This window comes from Podarcis gaigeae (assembly GCF_964106915.1).
Source record: "Podarcis gaigeae genome assembly, chromosome: 12".
NCBI classification, from domain to species: Eukaryota; Metazoa; Chordata; class Lepidosauria; order Squamata; family Lacertidae; genus Podarcis; species Podarcis gaigeae.
The window spans coordinates 18,514,077-18,533,480 of NC_139688.1; the positions used below are offsets into that span (position 1 = coordinate 18,514,077).

At 39.1% G+C, this 19,404-nt stretch overlaps 1 protein-coding gene across 6 annotated transcripts in view; it reads left to right on the top strand.

Annotated features, from left to right (window-relative positions):
• The window catches only part of PARD3 (par-3 family cell polarity regulator), a 563,676-nt gene that overhangs the window by 327,299 nt on the left and 216,973 nt on the right, over positions 1 to 19,404 (top strand). For all 6 annotated transcript variants that reach the window (XM_083704625.1, XM_083704626.1, XM_083704622.1 and 3 more), the window contains 3 exons: positions 3,374 to 3,499; positions 5,985 to 6,367; positions 18,497 to 18,636. In XM_083704625.1, coding sequence (XP_083560751.1) covers positions 3,374 to 3,499; positions 5,985 to 6,367; positions 18,497 to 18,636 — 649 coding nt within the window. The remainder of the gene's footprint in view (positions 1 to 3,373; positions 3,500 to 5,984; positions 6,368 to 18,496; positions 18,637 to 19,404) is intronic.

Here is a 19,404-nt window from a genome sequence, read left to right on the forward strand (position 1 = left end):
TTCAGCTTTGTAAAGACAACACGCGCACACACATACACACACACACACACACACATGAGAGAGAGGGAGAGACCAGGAAGTATATAAATTCTGTGTAAAAGTTTGCCAGATACAAGTCTTCAACCCACTTCTAGTAAAAACTTCTCTGCATTTCTGTATCCTTTATACATGTTAATTTCTCCCCAAACAGTTTCCCCAAAACCTCACTTCTGCTGGAGAAGTCCTTGGTAAAAGGCATAATGTCTAAAAACTACAATTAAAGAAATCGGTCACAAAGATAGCTTGGTGCAAGGCTATTTATTAGTAGGATCAGATGAAATTTACTCTGCTCAGGTGTGGCAGTTATATTGGGGTCTGAAAACAAACTTGACTAACCTTGTCAAACATCAGTATTCGTTTGTGCCAGGTTTCACAGAGCTAAAGTGCCCTCTTCTTTGTCCTACCCCACATCAGTATCTCTGGCCATAGTTTAAGCCTCCAAGAACCCAAATTTGCTCTGCATTCCTTGATAACTGCAGAGCCATCATTCTCAGAAACAACCCTTGAGCCAATACTGATATTAGCTTTCTCTACTTCTGTCTATAGGGCACATGTAGGTAACTGGGGAAACAAGGTCAAAAATGCAAACTCTATAACTATGAAAAGTTCAGAAGAAAATTTTGCTTGTGAACCTGGTAATGTGTTTAGTACCTTTGCTGCAAGGATGGGGAACCTGTGTCTTTTGTAGTCCAACAACAAATGAATATGTCATACACACGGATGTGTGTATGCATTCTGTGTTTCCGGTGTATACATAGTTGAAGGCAGCAAGGCTCCAGAATAGGGAAAGGGTTTTCTTATTGACCTTCCATACTTTATAAACGTATGCCCCTGTTAAAAGTAAGAGCAGCATTCTGCTTTATTATGGTGTTATTTTTACAGAAGGGAGATTTTGAGGCATGGGAATAAACTGAGAAAGCTTAAAGATGCTCTAACTCTTGTGTCTGTGTGCACATTTATAGAGCTTAAGTCCAAGTGTTGAAATAGTAAAGCTCTTGTCACCACATTTTCACAAGCTTTGTTAGCCTAATTCTGTAACTGAAATAACATATGCTAACACTCCCTTTCTACATCTAAATTATAGACACTGGTAAAACTGGAAATAAGCAGCTAACGTTTTATTAATGTCTAGATTGTTTTGAATTTATAGACATATTTCCTTTGAAGATATGAATGACCCACAACTGCCACCCAGCTGTATGAAAATGATTGTGACGTATCCTAAAAAAAACTGACTGTGTTGTTGCCAGCAATGTAATAAGAACATTACTTGGGTTGCCAAAGTGTGGCTTGGCCTTCTCTGGCCTCTATACTCATGTGCTGATATCGTCCCTTTGGATAAAATTGAGTTGTAATTGAAATAACTATGGTATGAAGTGACACAATCCACTTAAAATTTAACCAAACATACACAAATGTGGTCTATACTTTTAAAACAAAAACTCTGCAAAAATATAAAATAAAATAAATCTCAAAGCAGACTGGTGAATTTTGTAATCACCTTTAACTCAGTCTGTAGCATGGGACCCACTGTTCATCTTTTTGCTGCCTTAATTTGTCTTTATAATTTATTCCCCCTTTCTCTATTCTCTTTACCTCTGACTCTCCTCACACTTCCCTCTTTCTCTTTTTACCAACATGTACACAAAGATAGAAAATCGTATTGAGGGGAAGGGATTTGTTGACATTCATTTGTCTCAAGAGTAAATAGAATGGCTGCAGAGGCTGGCAACTTGTAACTGCTGCCTTCCGCTTGTTTTTTTTGCTGCATTAGCAGCACTAAAGTGACCTCTCTGGGTTTAAGCCTGGGCAGTGTGTATGGAGGTCCTGGGCTGCCCAGACAACAAGACCCCGCTCTCAGCCTCGCTGACGTTTCCCAAGGAAAGCAGAACAATACGTTTGGCAACAGCTTGGCTGCAGGAGTTGGTGGAAGGAAGCATACAAGATACCACCCATATTTGTGTGTTTACTTTGCTAAATGTGGTATACAGCCTCTGCAAGTGTTGAATAATGGGTAGAGTGGATCAGGACAAGTAACTGAAGTTGTGTGTTAGAATAATTGGAGATTTTGATTGGTGTTGTCAAGAGGTTGATGTTGTCAAGAGGTTGCCAGGCAGAATACCTACCCTCACCCTGTCTACCTTGTTCTGGAGAGAGAAAACATCTGGAAAGACTTATCTCGACATCTCTTCTGAGCACATGCAATGAAAGGGACTCTCTGAAGCAGCATTATGTTAAGGAGTTTATTTTTATTTTGAAAAAGGTTTCTCTTATCACTCAGTACAAAAAGGAGAAAATACATCAGTTTACAACACTAATAAACTAAGACAACAGACACAGAATAACAGCAGCCAGTTCAAAACTCTGCTCTGTCAAAAGTTTTAAAGACACAGGTTCTTCAGATATCTGGGTGCCAAGCGATATAGGGCTGATGAGAGTTGTAGTTCAAGAACATCTGGAGGGCCAAGAGTTCCCCACTCTTGCTTTTGCAAAAGTGCACACCTTCCTCTAATACAGGTTTTCCCACATTGCGGCGGAATCTACACATATATTAAAAAGTTCTGAAAATGCTTTTTTTTAAAAGCGTTTTAAAAAATACATTACATTTTCTATAAGGCTTACAATCGCTATCTAGTGTCACATTGTATATTGCACTTAAAACACACTTAAAACGTTTTATTTGCAGCTGCATAGCTGAGTCCTATAGCTGAGAGATGCAGGCAGCGCTGTGGATTAAACCACAGAGCCTAGGGCTTGCTGATCAGAAGGTTGGTGGTTCAAATCCCGTGAGCTCCCGTTGCTTGGTCCCTGCTCCTGCCAAACTAGCAATTCGAAAGCACATCAGATAAAGCAAGTAGATAAATAGGTACCGCTCCAGTGGGAAGGTAAATGGCGTTTCCGTGCGCTGCTCTGGTTCGCCAGAAGTGGCTTAGTCATGCTGGCCACATGACCTGGAAGATGTACGGCCGCTCCCTCAGCCAGTAAAGTGAGATGAGTGCCACAACCCCAGAGTCAGCCACGGCTGGACCTAATGGTCAGGGGTCCCTTTACCTTTACCTTTAGCTGCATCCTAGGTCACAGCCAGATCGAAGATGGGTGGCAACAGCAACACTACCACCAAAATATGTGGTAAAAGATGAAGAAATGAATCCTGAAATGCATGTTTGGTTTAAAGGTGGGTCCTGGGTCTGTAAATGTTGAAGAACATTTATCTGGAGTGACTTGTTTCTGAGGGCAGTGGGGGCACTTTAGCATTAGGATAGAGTTTTATTCTGACCCAAATTACTGGAAACTTTGCAAGTGTACTGATAATTTGTCATAATTTATGTTCCAGAACTTTGGGATTGTTAGTAAAGCGACTGGAGAAAGGTGGGAAAGCAGAACAAGAAAACCTCTTTCATGAAAATGACTGTATTGTTAGAATTAATGATGGGGACCTTCGCAATAGAAGATTTGAGCAGTAAGTGCATCTTTACAGTTTATTGCTTTTCTTAACCTTTAACCATCACACATGGTAGTAATTTGGGGAGGAATAAAATGCTGAAGAACAAATTACCTAAGTAAGTTCTTTCTTTAAAGAGGAGTGTGTTTGTAGATCATTACAGTGTTTCTTTAATTACTCAGTTTACAATTGCTACAGGATAATGACTGCCATTGCATAACTTTCTTTCCTCAATTTAAAATTGTTACAGGGCTGTTTTTCTTCCCCCTACCCCCTGTTAACTTGAACGATATGGTTTGTTTATAGGTGGAGAAGCGCTTAGCATTAACACACCATCGAAACCATTGTGTTCACTGTTTCTAAAACAGTAATGTAATTTTGCATGTGAAATGCACTTGTGTGTAGAAATGGTGAAGCTTCCACAAAGAAGTCAGTAAGATTATAACTTTCTGTGTAGCAGGGCATTGGGTCATTTTATTATGCCCCCCCCTCCTAGATTCTGGTTCTCATGAGTTCTAGTTCTCATGGAAATTTAATTTAAAAAATAAATTATGGCAGGAGGGAATTGTGCAGCTTATATCACCTGAACATTCAGTAATATTTGTGGTGCATAGATTTTTGACAGAGAAACAATGCTGGAATCTTATGTTTTTATTTTGCAGTATTGAATAATCAATCTAAATTAAAATATTTCTGACACTATTAGTGATAATTTCAATTCTTTAATATCCTGCAGTGCTTAAGTGCTTATAAAACTGTTGTGTGTTTAAGGGTTTATCCAAACACTGCTGTATTGAGGTCAACTATGCATCAAATAGGGACACAGGTGGCGCTGTGGGTTAAACCGCTTGAGAAGTTCGGCGCTTCAAATCCCCACATCGGGGTGAGCTTTCATTGCTCTGTCCCTGCTCCTGCCAACCTAGCAGTTTGAAAGCACGTCAAAGTGCAAGTAGATAAATAGGTACTGCTCCAGCAGGAAGGTAAACCGCGTTTCCGTGCGCTGCTCTGGTTCACCAGAAGCGGCTTAGTCATGCTGGCCACATGACCCAGAAGCTGTACGCCGGCTCCCTCAGCCAATAAAGCGAGATGAGCGCCGCAACCCCAGAGTCAGTCACGACTGGACCTAATAGCCAGGGCTCCCTTTTTATGCATCAAATAAGAACATTCAAACATCACACTCAAATGAAAGATCCACAGCAAACCTTGGGTGCGTGCACACCCTCCTCCTGTGTGACTGGGAGGAGGGGTTTGGAAACTTTCAGTTCCCCAACTTTGTTAATCACAAGCTAGTTTCAGAAACTCGTGGTTTGAATTTGACTTCTTTTAAACTAGCAGGTATGTTGACCACAGTCCTGCATCTGGGCAATATTACAAAGCAAACAAAAGCTTCTTAACTCCTCCTTGGCTGCATGGAAAGGGAAGGGTTTGCTCCAGCTCCTTCACATTGTGTTAAAACCTTTGTTTAGCATGGCATTCAAATGTGGTATTTCACTTGGGAATAAAGAACTGTGAGTGTAAGGACAAATTGTAGTAATACTCTTCCATGAACTTTTGTGCAAGGTAGTAGAATGCTTCTCATAAACAGCTCCACCATGTATTGGTGGGTTGTGTTGTGGTATGAGCAACATTGTGGATAAGGAAGACATCAGATCTAATACTGTAAACTGTTAATGGGCTATTAAGGGCTCTTGTGGTTATTTTTCCCCACATAGCACATTTCTTCTAAATCAGAACAAATTATGTTTTGATCTTTTTTTTTAAATGAACAACAGTAAAAATAATATTTTATTGATTTTGACATTCCTAGAATCTATGCCTCATTCGGCAATTGAAAGCTGAAGCTTTCATTCTCTTTCCTTTGCTCGTGAGAAAGGAGGGAGGACTACATGAGACCAAGTCTTGTTATGGCTGATATAATGCTGATATATGGCTGATATATAATGCTGCATCATAATTTAGTTTGACTTCTTAACTGAGCCACTGAATGCAACTAGCTCAAATACAAAAAAATTAGCATGAAAATCTTTCCGTCTGTGGGACGCATGTTATAATTTAACAGAAAGTGCTAACTAGACAGTTTAATATTATTTTGAAGTAAGTTTCAATGAACTTTTATGCAAGTTAATATATCATATTCTTAGATCACCTACATTTTGAATTATGGAGATTTTTTAGGGGGGGTGCTTACAAATTTCAAAGTCATCATTTATAAAATTTATGAAAAGGACATGAAACCTTATGCTAATTTTAAGACCACATTTATTAATCAAAGAAGATTTTTTTAAAAAACAACAACTGTGCTGCCCTAAAAGAAATATACTTTTAGTAGAAAATACATTTGTAGCAGATCACTCCAAGAAAATCAGCCTTTTAGTTTACAGTTCAGTTTCAACAATATGTCTTGTCATTTCATGATGCCTAATTAACATCAGTAATTATGTTTGTAATGTCTTCTAGTCTGCCAGTCTTAATTTGCTAATTTCTCATTCATTCTCAAACCTAGAGCACAGCATATGTTCCGTCAAGCCATGCGAACACCCATTATTTGGTTCCATGTGGTTCCGGCAGCGAAGAAAGAGCAATATGAACAGTTATCACAAAGTGAGAAGAATGCTCACTACTCCAGTCGATTTAGCCCCGATTCCCAATATATGGACAATAAGAGTGTTAATCACACTGGACTTCACACATTACAAAGAATACCCCGAGTGAGCCATCAAGCAGATCAGACGGACTCTTACTCACAACTACCTCATAGTGTGAATTCATCAGGAAAACCACCCCTAGGCCTGGCATCATCACCACAAAATGTCCTCGCCTCCACTTCAAGCACTGGCTATAATACCAAAAAGATAGGGAAGCGGCTCAATATACAGCTGAGGAAAGGTAAGCAAATTTGTTTTCTGCCTGCTGGGCATATAGTAGTCCTCTGAATGCTGTTGGCTTGCAGCTCCCATCAGCTCTAGACATATTGGGCAAATGGACATGGATGATGAGGGTTATGACAACTGCCAAGTCCACTGCTTCCCCAGCCCTTCTTCATCATATCTATATCGTATCTTGTATTAATACAATACAGTGGTACCTTGGGTTACATAGGCTTCAGGTTACAGACTTTGCTAACCCAGAAATAGTGCTTCAGGTTAAGAACTTTGCTTCAGGATGAGAACAGAAATCGTGCACCCATTAGCTAAAGTGGTGCTTCAGGTTAAGAACAGTTTCAGGTTAAGAACGGACCTCCAGAACGAATTAAGTTCCTAACCCAAGGTACCACTGTATATGTATTAAAGAAGATCATATCTTGAAAAACTCAATGTCCTTTTTCTATGCTGCTTCATGGCAGTGTAGAACATAAACTGGGTTTGGGTAAATTCTTTATGAGGACATAAGGAAAGTAGCACCTTAAATGGTTTTGACTCCATTATCAAGCTTATTGACTATAAAAAGTACTTTACACCTCTAGCAAAGCTGAGAATATTGGTCAAGATGCAAAGTACTATTCAGCTAGTAATGTGAGGCCCTGGGGCGCTTTTAGAACCTTGACATTTTCTTCAACATGCTTTACCCTCATGCCACCTGGTAAAATTCATTCGAACCCAAAGGAAATTTCAAAGAGATAGGAGTCAAAGAGAAAAGGTCAGAAATTCCACTGTGCTTGTACAAAACCCAGCTAATGTGTTTCCAGTGGTATGCACCTATCTTTTCCAAGAGTCTAGGTCAAATATTTCTCAACTGAGTTCTTATTAAGTCCCAGATAGGTGGATTGTGACACAAGGATGTAAATGTGTTTTAAATCAGACCTTTAATGTGTGAGCATATCTGAATTGCAAGGTGTGAATATATGAATACAAGGTGAAATGTGTATTTGTCATAATAACTGAAAATAAGTTATTAAGTATGTAGCTGTAAGGTCTTTTTTTCATTGCAATGAAGAAATATCAGCTAGCTTCTCAATGCCACTTCTGTGTTGCTGTTGGCAAGCATTTTTTATTTATTTACATTTGCATGTAATAGTTAAATTTAGTGCCAGTCATTTTGTATTTTTATTATGAGATTTTTTCACATGGAACACATCAAAGGGGACTCTTACTGTGGCTTAATAATGATCAGTGATGTTATTTTCCTTCTATGATTATGTTCTATTTTCTGTGAACTTCATGTGAACTACCAGATTGCTTGTTTCTGGTTACTGGGTTTTAAGCTCTACAAACTTGGATGACATAAGGTTGAGTTGACAGTTTGCTTCTGTTGTTGATGCGCCTTCAAAAATACTTAAGGCCATCAGCTTAAGATGACATGCTTGGAGGGGGGCGGGAGAAACCCTGTTACTAGCTGAGTGAGGAATTGCTGTGCTTATAAATATAAACCCAGTCAGTATTACGATTTACGAATTTTTCACATTTAATGGAACAGATAAAGAAGAAGCCTACAAACACACCACTGGGACATTACACAGGCATCTGATTTTTCTCAGTCAGCAATGGAAATAGTGACCATACCGTTTATATAATTGCAGTACTTTGCAGCACTAAGTAGTGAACAAAAATAGTGTTTTTTAGCAGTAAGGGAGAGTGCTCATTTCTTTGGCACAAAGTGAAACGTAATTACCACATTGTGGTTATGTGAAACTGTCTTTAAAGAAAACCAGTTTATTTTGCAGCTGGTAGATTGCTGTAACTGGGGCCAGCCCTAGGAAGCATATTCCAGATTTTAAACAGATTTGCTATCCGTGGTCAGTTTACAAACACTATTTGAACACCTATTTTTTTCAAATGACTTTGTTGTTCAAGAGGTGGTTACCTGGATATGTTTTCCCATGTATTTTGCCTATGCAGTATGTTCGTTGTTGGAGCACCCTATCTTTTGAGGTCAGAGGAGTGGCAATCATGAAAATGACCTTTTTGAACGAGTATCCCAATTCCTGATTATGTTGTATTTTTATTCTTATGCTGCTTTTTAAAATGGTTTTGGTTGCCATGTTTTTATTGTTACAGTCTTCGAGGTTTATTTTGTTAAAACATGGTTTTCAATTGTGTTTGACACATAGCAAGTATTTTTAAACTAAATATTTGGGGTATACATTAGATAAATTTTATATTTGATTTTCCCATTACTTTATTTCAGTTGCAAAATTTGCTTCAAAAAATATCAAGTCTTCTCAATTATTGGAATTAAGATTGTGAATGTCTAATTAAAGTAGTGAATACTGGCTACAATCCAATCTGAAATTATGCACATGACATGTAATCTCATTATAGTGAATGCATTTTAAGTGTGCCTAATGCTCTGCCAAAATATGGCGTTTGCGTCTTGATTGCAGAGATTAGATTTACATCAGTTGAATTCAATTTAGTACGTTTGCATTTTTTCCAGTTTCTAACTTGATCTAGCAGATATTGCAAGATGGGTGTTAGATGATGAGGTCTGTGAGATATGCTCACTTTGTTTTATGTCTATTGGTGTTCCCAAACTGTTTTGAAGGCCAATCCCACAACCATCTTCCAACACCTTACAACAGTCTAACCATTAACATCTTGACAGCAATATAAGCATGATGTTACAGCCTTGGTAATAATGGTTTCAAGTCTGCTTCTTCCAATAAAAAAAAGCTGAGGTTGGTTGTTCTAACTAAATGTCGACCATGCCAACATCATTACACTCTTGCTTCATGCAGAGCACCCAAGAAGGAAAGATGGACAGCGAGCGTCCGAGAATTTTGAGTTTGTGCGGTTCAACTATTCCAGGTTAAGTGGGCCCACTAAATCATCTTGTCCTGGAGGTCCCCCCCAAATATTGTAGGTGATGCTAATGCTGATGGGTCTCTTCAGATCCCAGGTTTAATATTCCATATGATACCACGTAATATCTGGAAAGTGTCTTCTGCAGTGACATTTGGTACAATGAGAGCAGACAGGATTCCCCTCCACATCAATTGCTTTTTATTGTTAATGTTCACCATGGAAAGATACATGTCTTGTGCCTGTTCTCATTTGATTATGCTGAGTGCATGCATGTGGCGCAACAAATGAAGCAGAGTGCTTAAGTATACCCCCAAGTAGTTTATTATAAATATGAGCAGAATGGAGATGTTGATTGTCTTTGATTATTTTTAATGAAGGATATTATAATATGACAGGCTTTACAGAAACCTAACAAACGTGCTTTCTTTTCAGCTAACAGGCAGCAGTTATTTCACCAATTACCGTCATTAGATTAAAATTTCCTTGCGGGCACATTAATGCACATACACATACATATGCCATTATCATGAAGTTCTCTTCTTATTTAGCCAGTCTTTTTGGAATAATGATTTAGAGTGTGCAAATTCTTCCTCTCTGATATAGAAGGAAGAGACTTGGAAAAAGAGAAGTCTTCCTTATTAAAGCTGTTCTTTTTGCAGGCTGTGTGAACTATGTCTTCTCACATGACAAAGTGGGATAGTCCTACGGTAATTGTGCTTGCTTCCATTATGATTTCTTAATATTTATTGCCATTTTGGCATTTTCAAATAACCTGATCTTTCATAGGAATTAGTTGTTTAATAAAGTCAGAAGAGAAGGTCAGTAATATGCTTCTGTCAGATCAGAATGTTTGTTGGCTTTTTCTAAATGAAAATTGATATCTATTTATCTTTTGTTAAAGGTCGGGGCTTGAACGTCTAGCATACAGATTTGGGGTTATTGCTGACGTTCTAATGTTACTGGGCTTTTGCAGTTTAGCCAGTTTTGCCATTTATATGTAGTTGCTATAAACCAAGACTGAATTCCTGCAGCCAATTTTGTGCACAAAAGATCCCCTTAATGTGTCACGTAGATTAATCTACGTTGCAGCATGAAGTTTGACGGCATTGTTTGCATCTGATTAAGTCACACTGAAAAGAAACTCATTAGAATCAGTGGATTTAGTTAGTCATTACTAACTAAAGTCCATTAAGTTCAGTGGGTCCACTATGAATATTCAACACCAGAATTAATGTTTTACAATGAACACACAAGTGGTTCCTGCTTCACTCCTCTCTTAGTGCAGGTGGGTGGGAGCAACAAACCACAATCCTGGCTTCAGACTGTGTCCAAACTATGGGTCATGATTCATTCTTCTCCTAACAAACCATGATCTGAAGCCAAGATTTGTTCCTGGAAAAAACCATGATCCCTGGCTTAAAACAAACCACAATCTCTTGTTTAGACAATGCTAAAATAGAGTTAATGCTTTGTTGCTCCTGCTTGTGGTAGTGGAGAAGCAGAATAGATGTGATCTCCATGTTCATAGAAAACCATTTACTTATGACATGTGAACTGGGCCACTGTTCCAAGTATCCTAGTTATGGCCAAGGGAAAGACTGAATGCCAGGGGCTCTTGCATAGCCTTCCCTTTTCTCTTCCCAAGCGCATTCCTCCCTTGCTTCTATGGTTCCCTTTAGTCATGATGAAGTGTTAGGTTGACAACACCAGCAACCAGATTTTCCTCTTTAACCAAAGCAGGGCTAGACCAAGACATCTTGCAGCCTGAGTTTATGTTTGTAGTCTTCAAGAAGCAAAATGAAATTAGAAACAGTAGCTTAAAAACCCCCAAAACTGTACACAATTTAGTTTTGCTTGTATGTAATAAAATGTTTGAAAATAAAAGGGTGGGAAATAACATACAGAAACTTTGGAACACATGTGAACAAAATAACTCATAAATGGAATGATTCATAATTGTGTTCTTCTAATTAAATTATATACACAATTCCTTTATTCTTTATATTGACTACAGCTCCTGTCATCCCTGACAGCTGCCCATGCTGGCTTGAGTTGATGGGACTTGTTAGACTCCCAACAATATATGGAGGGCACCACACTGACTGCAACTGCATTAAACCATAGTGTAAATATACTATTATTTTACTATGAATGAGGAATGTCCCAAATGTGCACTGCTGAAATGGCAAGAAGTTCATTCCTCTTCTATTCCTGACATACTATGTGGAAACCAGACATAATCTAGCGCAACATGTCATCTGAATCTGAACAAATGGTTTATTTCTCTCCAAACAAACTACAATAGCTAAGTCAAGCTTCTGCTTCTGCTCATGGTTTGCTTTGAGAGAAAGAACCCACAAGCCCAGATTTGGATGATATGATAGGCCAGACCACGGCTGGTTTTCTGGCCTTATGGGAACAGCAGGGGAGAAGTGATGTTTTTGTGATTTCAGCAGTGTGCACTGGTTTATTTTGACTGTGGTTTAATTTGACATGTGAACCAGCCTATAGAGCAAAGGAAATGTAATATTTTAAAATTCAAAACCTGATTCCTGATTTAGACAATCCTGGATTATTATTTTCTCTGGAGCAGCTAGTCTACTAATTTATGGTTACATGCTACTGAAGAATACTGAAGGGTTGAAATGTTCCTGGCAGTTGGAATTGTTATTTGCAATGTTTATTGGTGATTAGATTTATTTTTCTCTGCCTTGCAATAATAACATTATTTTGCCAAAAGTGTGCTCCAACTCTTTTGCTTTTTAAGCATTTTACTATTTATTTGTTTGTTTGGTTTATTTATTTATTTGATTATGTACGAACAATAGCAAATTGTAACATTTCCTGTTTTAGAATTTATTTTTTAAATATCCCTTTGTTGCTTTGCTTACTTTAGTACTCAAGGCCAACCAAGTTATTTTGGAACCAGAGGCAGAAAAAAACTCCTTACACTTCCTGGCAGTATAAATACAATAATAAGAAAGTGAATCATTTATCATTTGCATTTTTCCTTTCATAGCACCCAGAATCAGCTGTCCTGAGTAGCTCTGTCTAATGGTAGGGCTGGGCCTGAAAGGCTTGAAGTGGGTTTTACACTCCTTGGCTATTAACAGCAATGGTAGCATTAACAGTGATGTTCTGTTGTTAAAGGAAAGCATGGAAGAGAGCCGCCAATTCACAAGACAAACATGTTAAAACCATATTATGCTCTCCATCTGTTAACCATGGTCTGGAGGCTGGAAACATTGTTTTGTTCCAGCTGTACCCAACAGCCAGTTGAATCGTTTCCATCCATTCTCAGCCTGATATACAACAGAACTTCAGAAACTAACCTCTCCTGTCATGATGCCGTGGAAGCTATTCATCCTTCACCTTATTACATATGACCTCTGCAATGCTGAAATTTTGTGAATGGCGGTGCAAAGTTGGAGCAAAAATGCTACAGAGTTGAAACGTGGGCTGGCTAATTTTTCTTCTGAGTAAACTGATAAAAGAACAGAAGGCATGTGACTAAGTACTTTCTGGGCCTAGAGGACACGTCCCTTGCTGTGGATTATGCAAGATGGCCCAAATTCTCTCAATTTTTCAGCAAACAGGCATTCTGAATACTTTGTGTAATTGCATTGATTGCGCATGCAGCTGCAGTAATTTCTTTCTCCAATGACCAGTTCAGGTTTCTAACTGGTCATTTCAGCACACAATTACTGTGATTGTGTATGCAGAATTCTAGAGGTGTGGATCTCCAATATAAAAGGATCTTAAAATCAAATCTTAATCCTTTCAAAAAGGGTATAATTTAAAAATATTCTTGATCTATGTGACAGTACAGTGCTTAGTTTCTCTCCCTTCCAAATAGTTGTGTTTTTTTAGGGGGCAGTATAATGGATTCCTAATGAAGCACACCAGACAAATAGTAGTTGTGTTTGATGAACAATTGACTAAATCAGAGCAAAATGGCACCTCGTTGCGGAGAAAAAGGAAGGGATACAAATGGGTCCATAATCATCAACCTATCCTCACTGTCATTGCTCTATTTTTATGTGGCATTCCTACATCTGTCACGCCTTTGCCAAATGTGGTACACTTTTCATACACTATGCTAAAAGCTTTCTGGTTGGCAGATGAAAAATCTAAAGATGATGATCCTTACTTTTTCTATACATTCCACTAAAAGCTGACAATGGAGAACTTGCATAAAAGACAACAAACACACACTGCTCATTTGTACTGCCTGCATACTACTGTTAGAATTCTGAGAATCCCAATTGATAAGAAAAATGTTAGTATATCCTGGGTGGTGGTGGGGAATTGACCTCAGTTCCAATGGCATTTTACTCCTCTGATCCAGGCAGTGCCAAAGAGAAATGTTGTAGTTATGTACCATTGATTGGACCTAGTTTTAAAGTCTCTCTAATACGTGGCTCCCAATATTCAGTCTTGCTCCCATCATTTCGTGTTATGGGTTTGTGTTATGGGTTCCAGAAACAGAGCACAAAAGTAAGACTCTTCAGATAAGGTCTTCCTTGGTACTCAGAGGCAAAGTAAATGGACTCCCATCTGGAACCAGTTGGGGGCAAGGGATGACCTAGTGTTAACTCCAGGTAGTAGGATCATCAGGGACAGAAGGGAAGGATTAGCCACTTTAACTTTACTCAGGTTCTTTCTATAGATGCCAAGCATGGATTCTCCAGTGCTGTTTGAAGAATGTTTGAAGACTACACAGTGTTGTTTTTTAAAGAGTGCTTTCATACAGTTAGTATTTTGATTTGAGGAAGTAGAACTGGATTTTCAAAAATGTTCTAACCAGCCTTATTATTCAGTTTCACTTGTATCTAGAAAGCCTTTAGAATGAAATAATAATTATAATCAATTTCACTCTGCCCAAAATAAGCTGTTTACTCCATGACGACCCCCACCTCTCTCTGTCTTTCTTGTGTATGGGGTGGGTGAGTAAATAAAGATAGCTTTCAACAACAGAAACCGAAGTGGGAACCTGCTGAAAAGTTTCATGAGGAAAATCCAGGCTGTCTCCTACCCATAACAAATTGTTATGTTCTTAACAAATAGTAAATACCAGGAAAACGGAAGGAGGGAGGGTGTAAATGGTCAGGGAATTGCAGAATATTAAGCAATCAATACACTAGTCTTGCCATGTTAGCAGCCAGTACTCTCTGCTTTTGGAAGCCCTAGCACACAAAGCAGGAACAAAAATTAATTAGACACAAGACTGCGAATAACACTAATTGCAACAATGTGTCACTTTTTATTGGTTGCAAGCACTTAAGTCAAAAGAAGATGGGGACTTGGAGGGACTCCAGCTTGCCCCACATGAAAACACTCTGTGATAATAATCAGTTAATGGATGGAGACTGTGCAAAGTTCCTTTCTGGTATTAGCACAGTGGTTTTTCAAGTGAAGAGGAGGGGGGTCTTTGAGTGAGCACCCATTTTTCAAAGCTGATTGGCATCTGAACAGCATTAGCAGTTGCACACATTGTCTGGCCTAAACTTACTTTTTTTTGGTTCGTGCCAGCTCAATTTATTTAGTTAATTTATGCCCCAGCTTTCCCCCATGACTGAACTCACGACAGCATGTATAGGGTTTCCTGGTGGCCTCCCATCCAGGAGTTTGAGCAAAGTGGTTGCATCCTGTGTCCTCAGACCATGCCCTGGAACTATGACATTTATGGTTTTTTTAACAAGTTCAAATAATTAGCAAAATGTATAAATGGTGTGCATATCTTTAGGTAGCAATTTACCTAGCAGCCACATCAGTATTATCAGAAGATAAATAATATCCAGTTCTGATTTAAAACATCATCTGGTACAGTTCTCCTAAGACTTTACTACCTTGTGGGTTGGTGGGGAGGGTGCAGATCTGAATATTTCCCTGCACTAAAAACACAATAAGCTTCTCCTCTTCCTCCCCACACATAGAAAATTAGCTGGCTGGTGAGAAGGTTTCTGCCTTATAACTGATGTGCTGGTTTTGTAAGCTATAATTCTTTCCCCATACTGACACAGGATTGGACAGAAATCTAGTTGCTCACTCTCTTTTCCAAGAAGTACATACATATGGCTTCACGGGAATTATTCTGAAAGCAGTATTATGGACCCAGGTATTTGGAAATAGCCCCTTATGTTCAGTATGTTCATATTTATTCAATCTGTCCATCCATCATCTCTGGTGCAACTTGATGCACACGTCCTCCTCACTCCCCTCCTCCAACACTGCAGGTAATGTAATATTGGTGTAGAATAAGAGTTTTCCTCCTTCCTCATTTTATCCTCACAATAACAACCCTGAGATGTAGGTTGGGCTGGGAGAGCATGATGACTGATCCAAGGTCACCCAGTCAACTTCATTCCTGGGCAGGAATTTTAGCCTGTGCCTTCCCAGTTCCAGTTCAACACCCAGAGCTTTCCAAGCTTTTCATGTTGGTGACACACTTTTTAGACTTGCATCATTTCACGACGCAGTAGTTCAGTTTTACTAGCAAACCAGAATTTAAACTAACCTCTTTCTAACCCCGGGAGGAGCGTGGGGAGCGTTTGTGCGGCACATCTACACAATGCAGCCGATACACTAATGTGTCACAACACACAGTTTAGAAAGCTTTGCTCTAACCACTATTCCATACTGGCTCTTTTCTGGGGAACTCTTCATCCAGGCAATTCAGAGTGGCATACCTTGTCAGTTTGTTTGGTTATTATATATAACAGGATCCAGAGAAGCCTTACTTTTATGTCCTTTGAAACCTATTTCCTAGTATAGTGATTATGGCATTTGCATGCTATCTCTTTATATGAATGTCAGTAAACCCATAGGTCATCAATGGGCAAGATACAGCCCTTCAAATGTTGTAGGGCTAAACTCCCATCAACACTGACCATTGGACTTGATGGGAGTTGTAGTCCAAAACATCTGGAAGGCCACATATCTTCCATCCTTGCACAGGAGATGTACTAGGAAGCTTCTAGGAGAACTACTAGACTATTATTCTGAAATTATTGTAAGGTTCCTGGACTTAAACTTACTTCCTCATCTCAGCAGCTCCCAAGGTATTTAATAAATAGTATGAAAACCTCTCCTGCCTCTGGAATAGCACAAAATCTATCAACACTATGAATTTCAAACATGCAAAAAAATTCTTCTGCTCCAGAGGCAGAAGAGGTTTTAATACTATTTATAAAATACCTTGGGAACTGCCAAGATGAGAAAGTAATTTTAAGTAAAAATGGAACAGCAATATAATCAGATCAGTAATATCCTTGTAGTTTCTCTTATGGATTGTTTACATCCAGATAGTTTTCTTTATCTTGCTCAGAAGGGCTGGGCTTGGGGGTTGGTGTGTGTGTGTGGATCATCATAAGCTGGAGTCTCATGCAAAAATCTATCTATATACAGCAGGGAGGGATAAGGACCTTTTGGCCCTTTAGGTATTGGTGGCTTGCAGCACATTTAACACCTGCCCATTGGCCATGCTGGATAGGATTGATGCAAATTGTAGTCCAGCATAATCCAGGCAGTTGCAGGTTCCTCATCCCTGATAAACATGCACTCCCACAGTCTCAGACAGGTGAGGTACTAATTTCCTTCGCTCACACTCAAATAGCAACTTCTTTTCTTTTTTTTTTACTTCTGGAGATGCTTGTAGTTAGTGGTAGAGCACAAAGTTGCTGTAAAGCAAGCCTTTTCCATTCCTGACAGATAGTATCATGATGTATTTAAGTGTTTATCTTATATTTAAGAACATGTTCTTATGCTGTGATTTAAAAATAAAATAAAATTTAATTTAATGCCTGTTGATAAGGGTTGACATAAATATGGGTATGTCTGGATGGGTATATCCCAGGGGTCTGCAACCTTTAAGACAAAAAGAGCCACTTGGACCCATTTCCGAAGAAGAAAAAAAACTGGGAGCCGCAAAACCATTGCGACATTTAAAACAAATATATCTCCAGAGCCGCGATCTGACAGCGGGTGGGAAGGTGACGTCGGGACAGTGCGTGACTAACGCACGCACCGCCCCCATGCGACATCACAGCCAGTACAGCGCCCGTCACAGTGGGGAGTGTCAGGGCGCACAATGCGCCTCCTCCCCTCGCTAGTATCCGCCCCGGAGCCGTGGCAAAGGTGTAAAAGAGCCACATGCGGCTCCGGAGCCGCGGGTTGCAGACCCCTGGTATATCCAGATCACTTCTTAGGGTGGTATCAGTTTTTATGTATTAATCGTGTGGCTATCAGATCAATAGGATGGCTTTTGTAAATTGCTGCATGTTTTACTGGAGTGGTCACAAGAACGTCTGGAATTTCTTTAGTTTTTGTTAGAGTTTCCTGCCTTTCAGTTGCAGAGATAATTTCCCCATTAAAGCAATAGACCTTATTTTCTGATACCATTCATTCATTAGAATGTCCCCTAAGTTTTTCCTTTGTTTGATTATTCTTAGTCTAGCTGCTATGAATAAAATTTGTTTTAACTTGTTGATTTTTTATCTGCTTTTGTGTGAATTATCCTTAAAGGCAGGACTTAACCAGTAAGCTTTTTAGCTTTTTAGCAGAGATTTTACAATTTGTTCTGTTTCATTGTAGCCACTTCTTAAAGATGGGGAGGTTTAAGATTGGCAAAATAAAGCTTTACAACATCATTTATGTGTGTTTGAAGTTAAAGCTTGAAAGTCTGTATCCCATTTGATTGTAAAAAGCAAAGAGGTTTTCAAGAAGATAAAACCATAAAATCACAAAAATACAATACAGTCATACCTTGGTTGCCGAACGCCTCGGAACTTGTACGTTTCGGTGAGTGTTCCAGTTTCTGAATGATTTTTGGAAGCTGAACATCCGGTGCAGCTTCCACAGCTTCTGATTGGCTGCAGATGCCCCTGCAGCCAATCGGAAGCCACACCTTGGTTTCTAAACCTTTCTGGGAGTTGAACGGACTCCTGGAATGCATTCTGTTCGTGAACCAAGGTACGACTGTACATTAACACTTACAAGAAGTTAAAATACTAAAACAGAGTAAAATTCACGCCATATTTGTGCAAGTCTCTGTGTAATGTGCATTGCATGCAAATAACTGTGAATTTAATTGTACTGATGGTATAATATTTCTTCTAAGTATTTGTTAGTGGTTAAAAAATATTAGGCAGGGAGGGGGGAGAGCCAGAGAGTGGTTTGATGTGAATAGATATATAGATATAGATATAGATATAGATATATAATCATACACAGATGGACTTAGGAAACTTACAGCATTTTAAAATCATTTTTGCAGGTACAGAAGGCCTAGGATTTAGCATCACTTCTAGAGATGTTCCAATTGGCGGCTCAGCTCCAATTTACGTGAAAAACATCCTACCAAGAGGTGCAGCTATTCAAGATGGAAGATTAAAGGCTGGTGACCGACTCATTGAGGTGATGAAATGTTGCAAAGCTGTTAGGGAGTTCTATTAGTCCTTTCAGCAGATTGCCTGCTTTTGTATATCATTTCAATGAATTTTCTACTGCTCCGCTGCCAGTTTCCCAGGGCATTGTCTTCTGGTCTTCGTGCTTTCTGAATAACAATATTAATAAACACTCAAATTCCAGGTAGCAGCTTCACTCGCTTTGCAAAAAGCAGTCTCATCTTGAAAGTTTGTTATTTTGTTGGATGGCTCAGTTTTGACTTGGGAGAGAATAATTGGATATGGCATCTATTGCTTTGTTCATGTGCTTAAGTTTTTTATTGTGGCTCTATTTCAGTAAACAAAATGAACAGTGTGGTATCACAAGTTATTTGGGATAAGGGATAAGGCTGCACTTCCAATATAAATCTATACAGTTCTGTAACTTATTCTTTCTCATGTAATGTCTCCCTGCCAACTGCAACGGTATCCTCCCTAAAGGCTGATTCATTGCAGCCTTTTCAGCAAAATATATTCATACTGACATAGAGCAGTTTCCTATCTACACAACATCAGATTTTTGGACTACAACTCCCATCAGTCCTAACTATCATAGCCATGCTGGCTATGGCTGATGGGAGTTAAAGGCCAAAGCATTTAGAGGGCCCCAGGTTGGTGCTGGCTGCTCTATATTGTTACACAAATTTGAGGTGTCCCTGCCTGCATGATGAGAATGATGAGTGCAGCATCAGACATGCATATAAGGGTTATTGGGATCAGTAGCAGAACTTGGAACCTC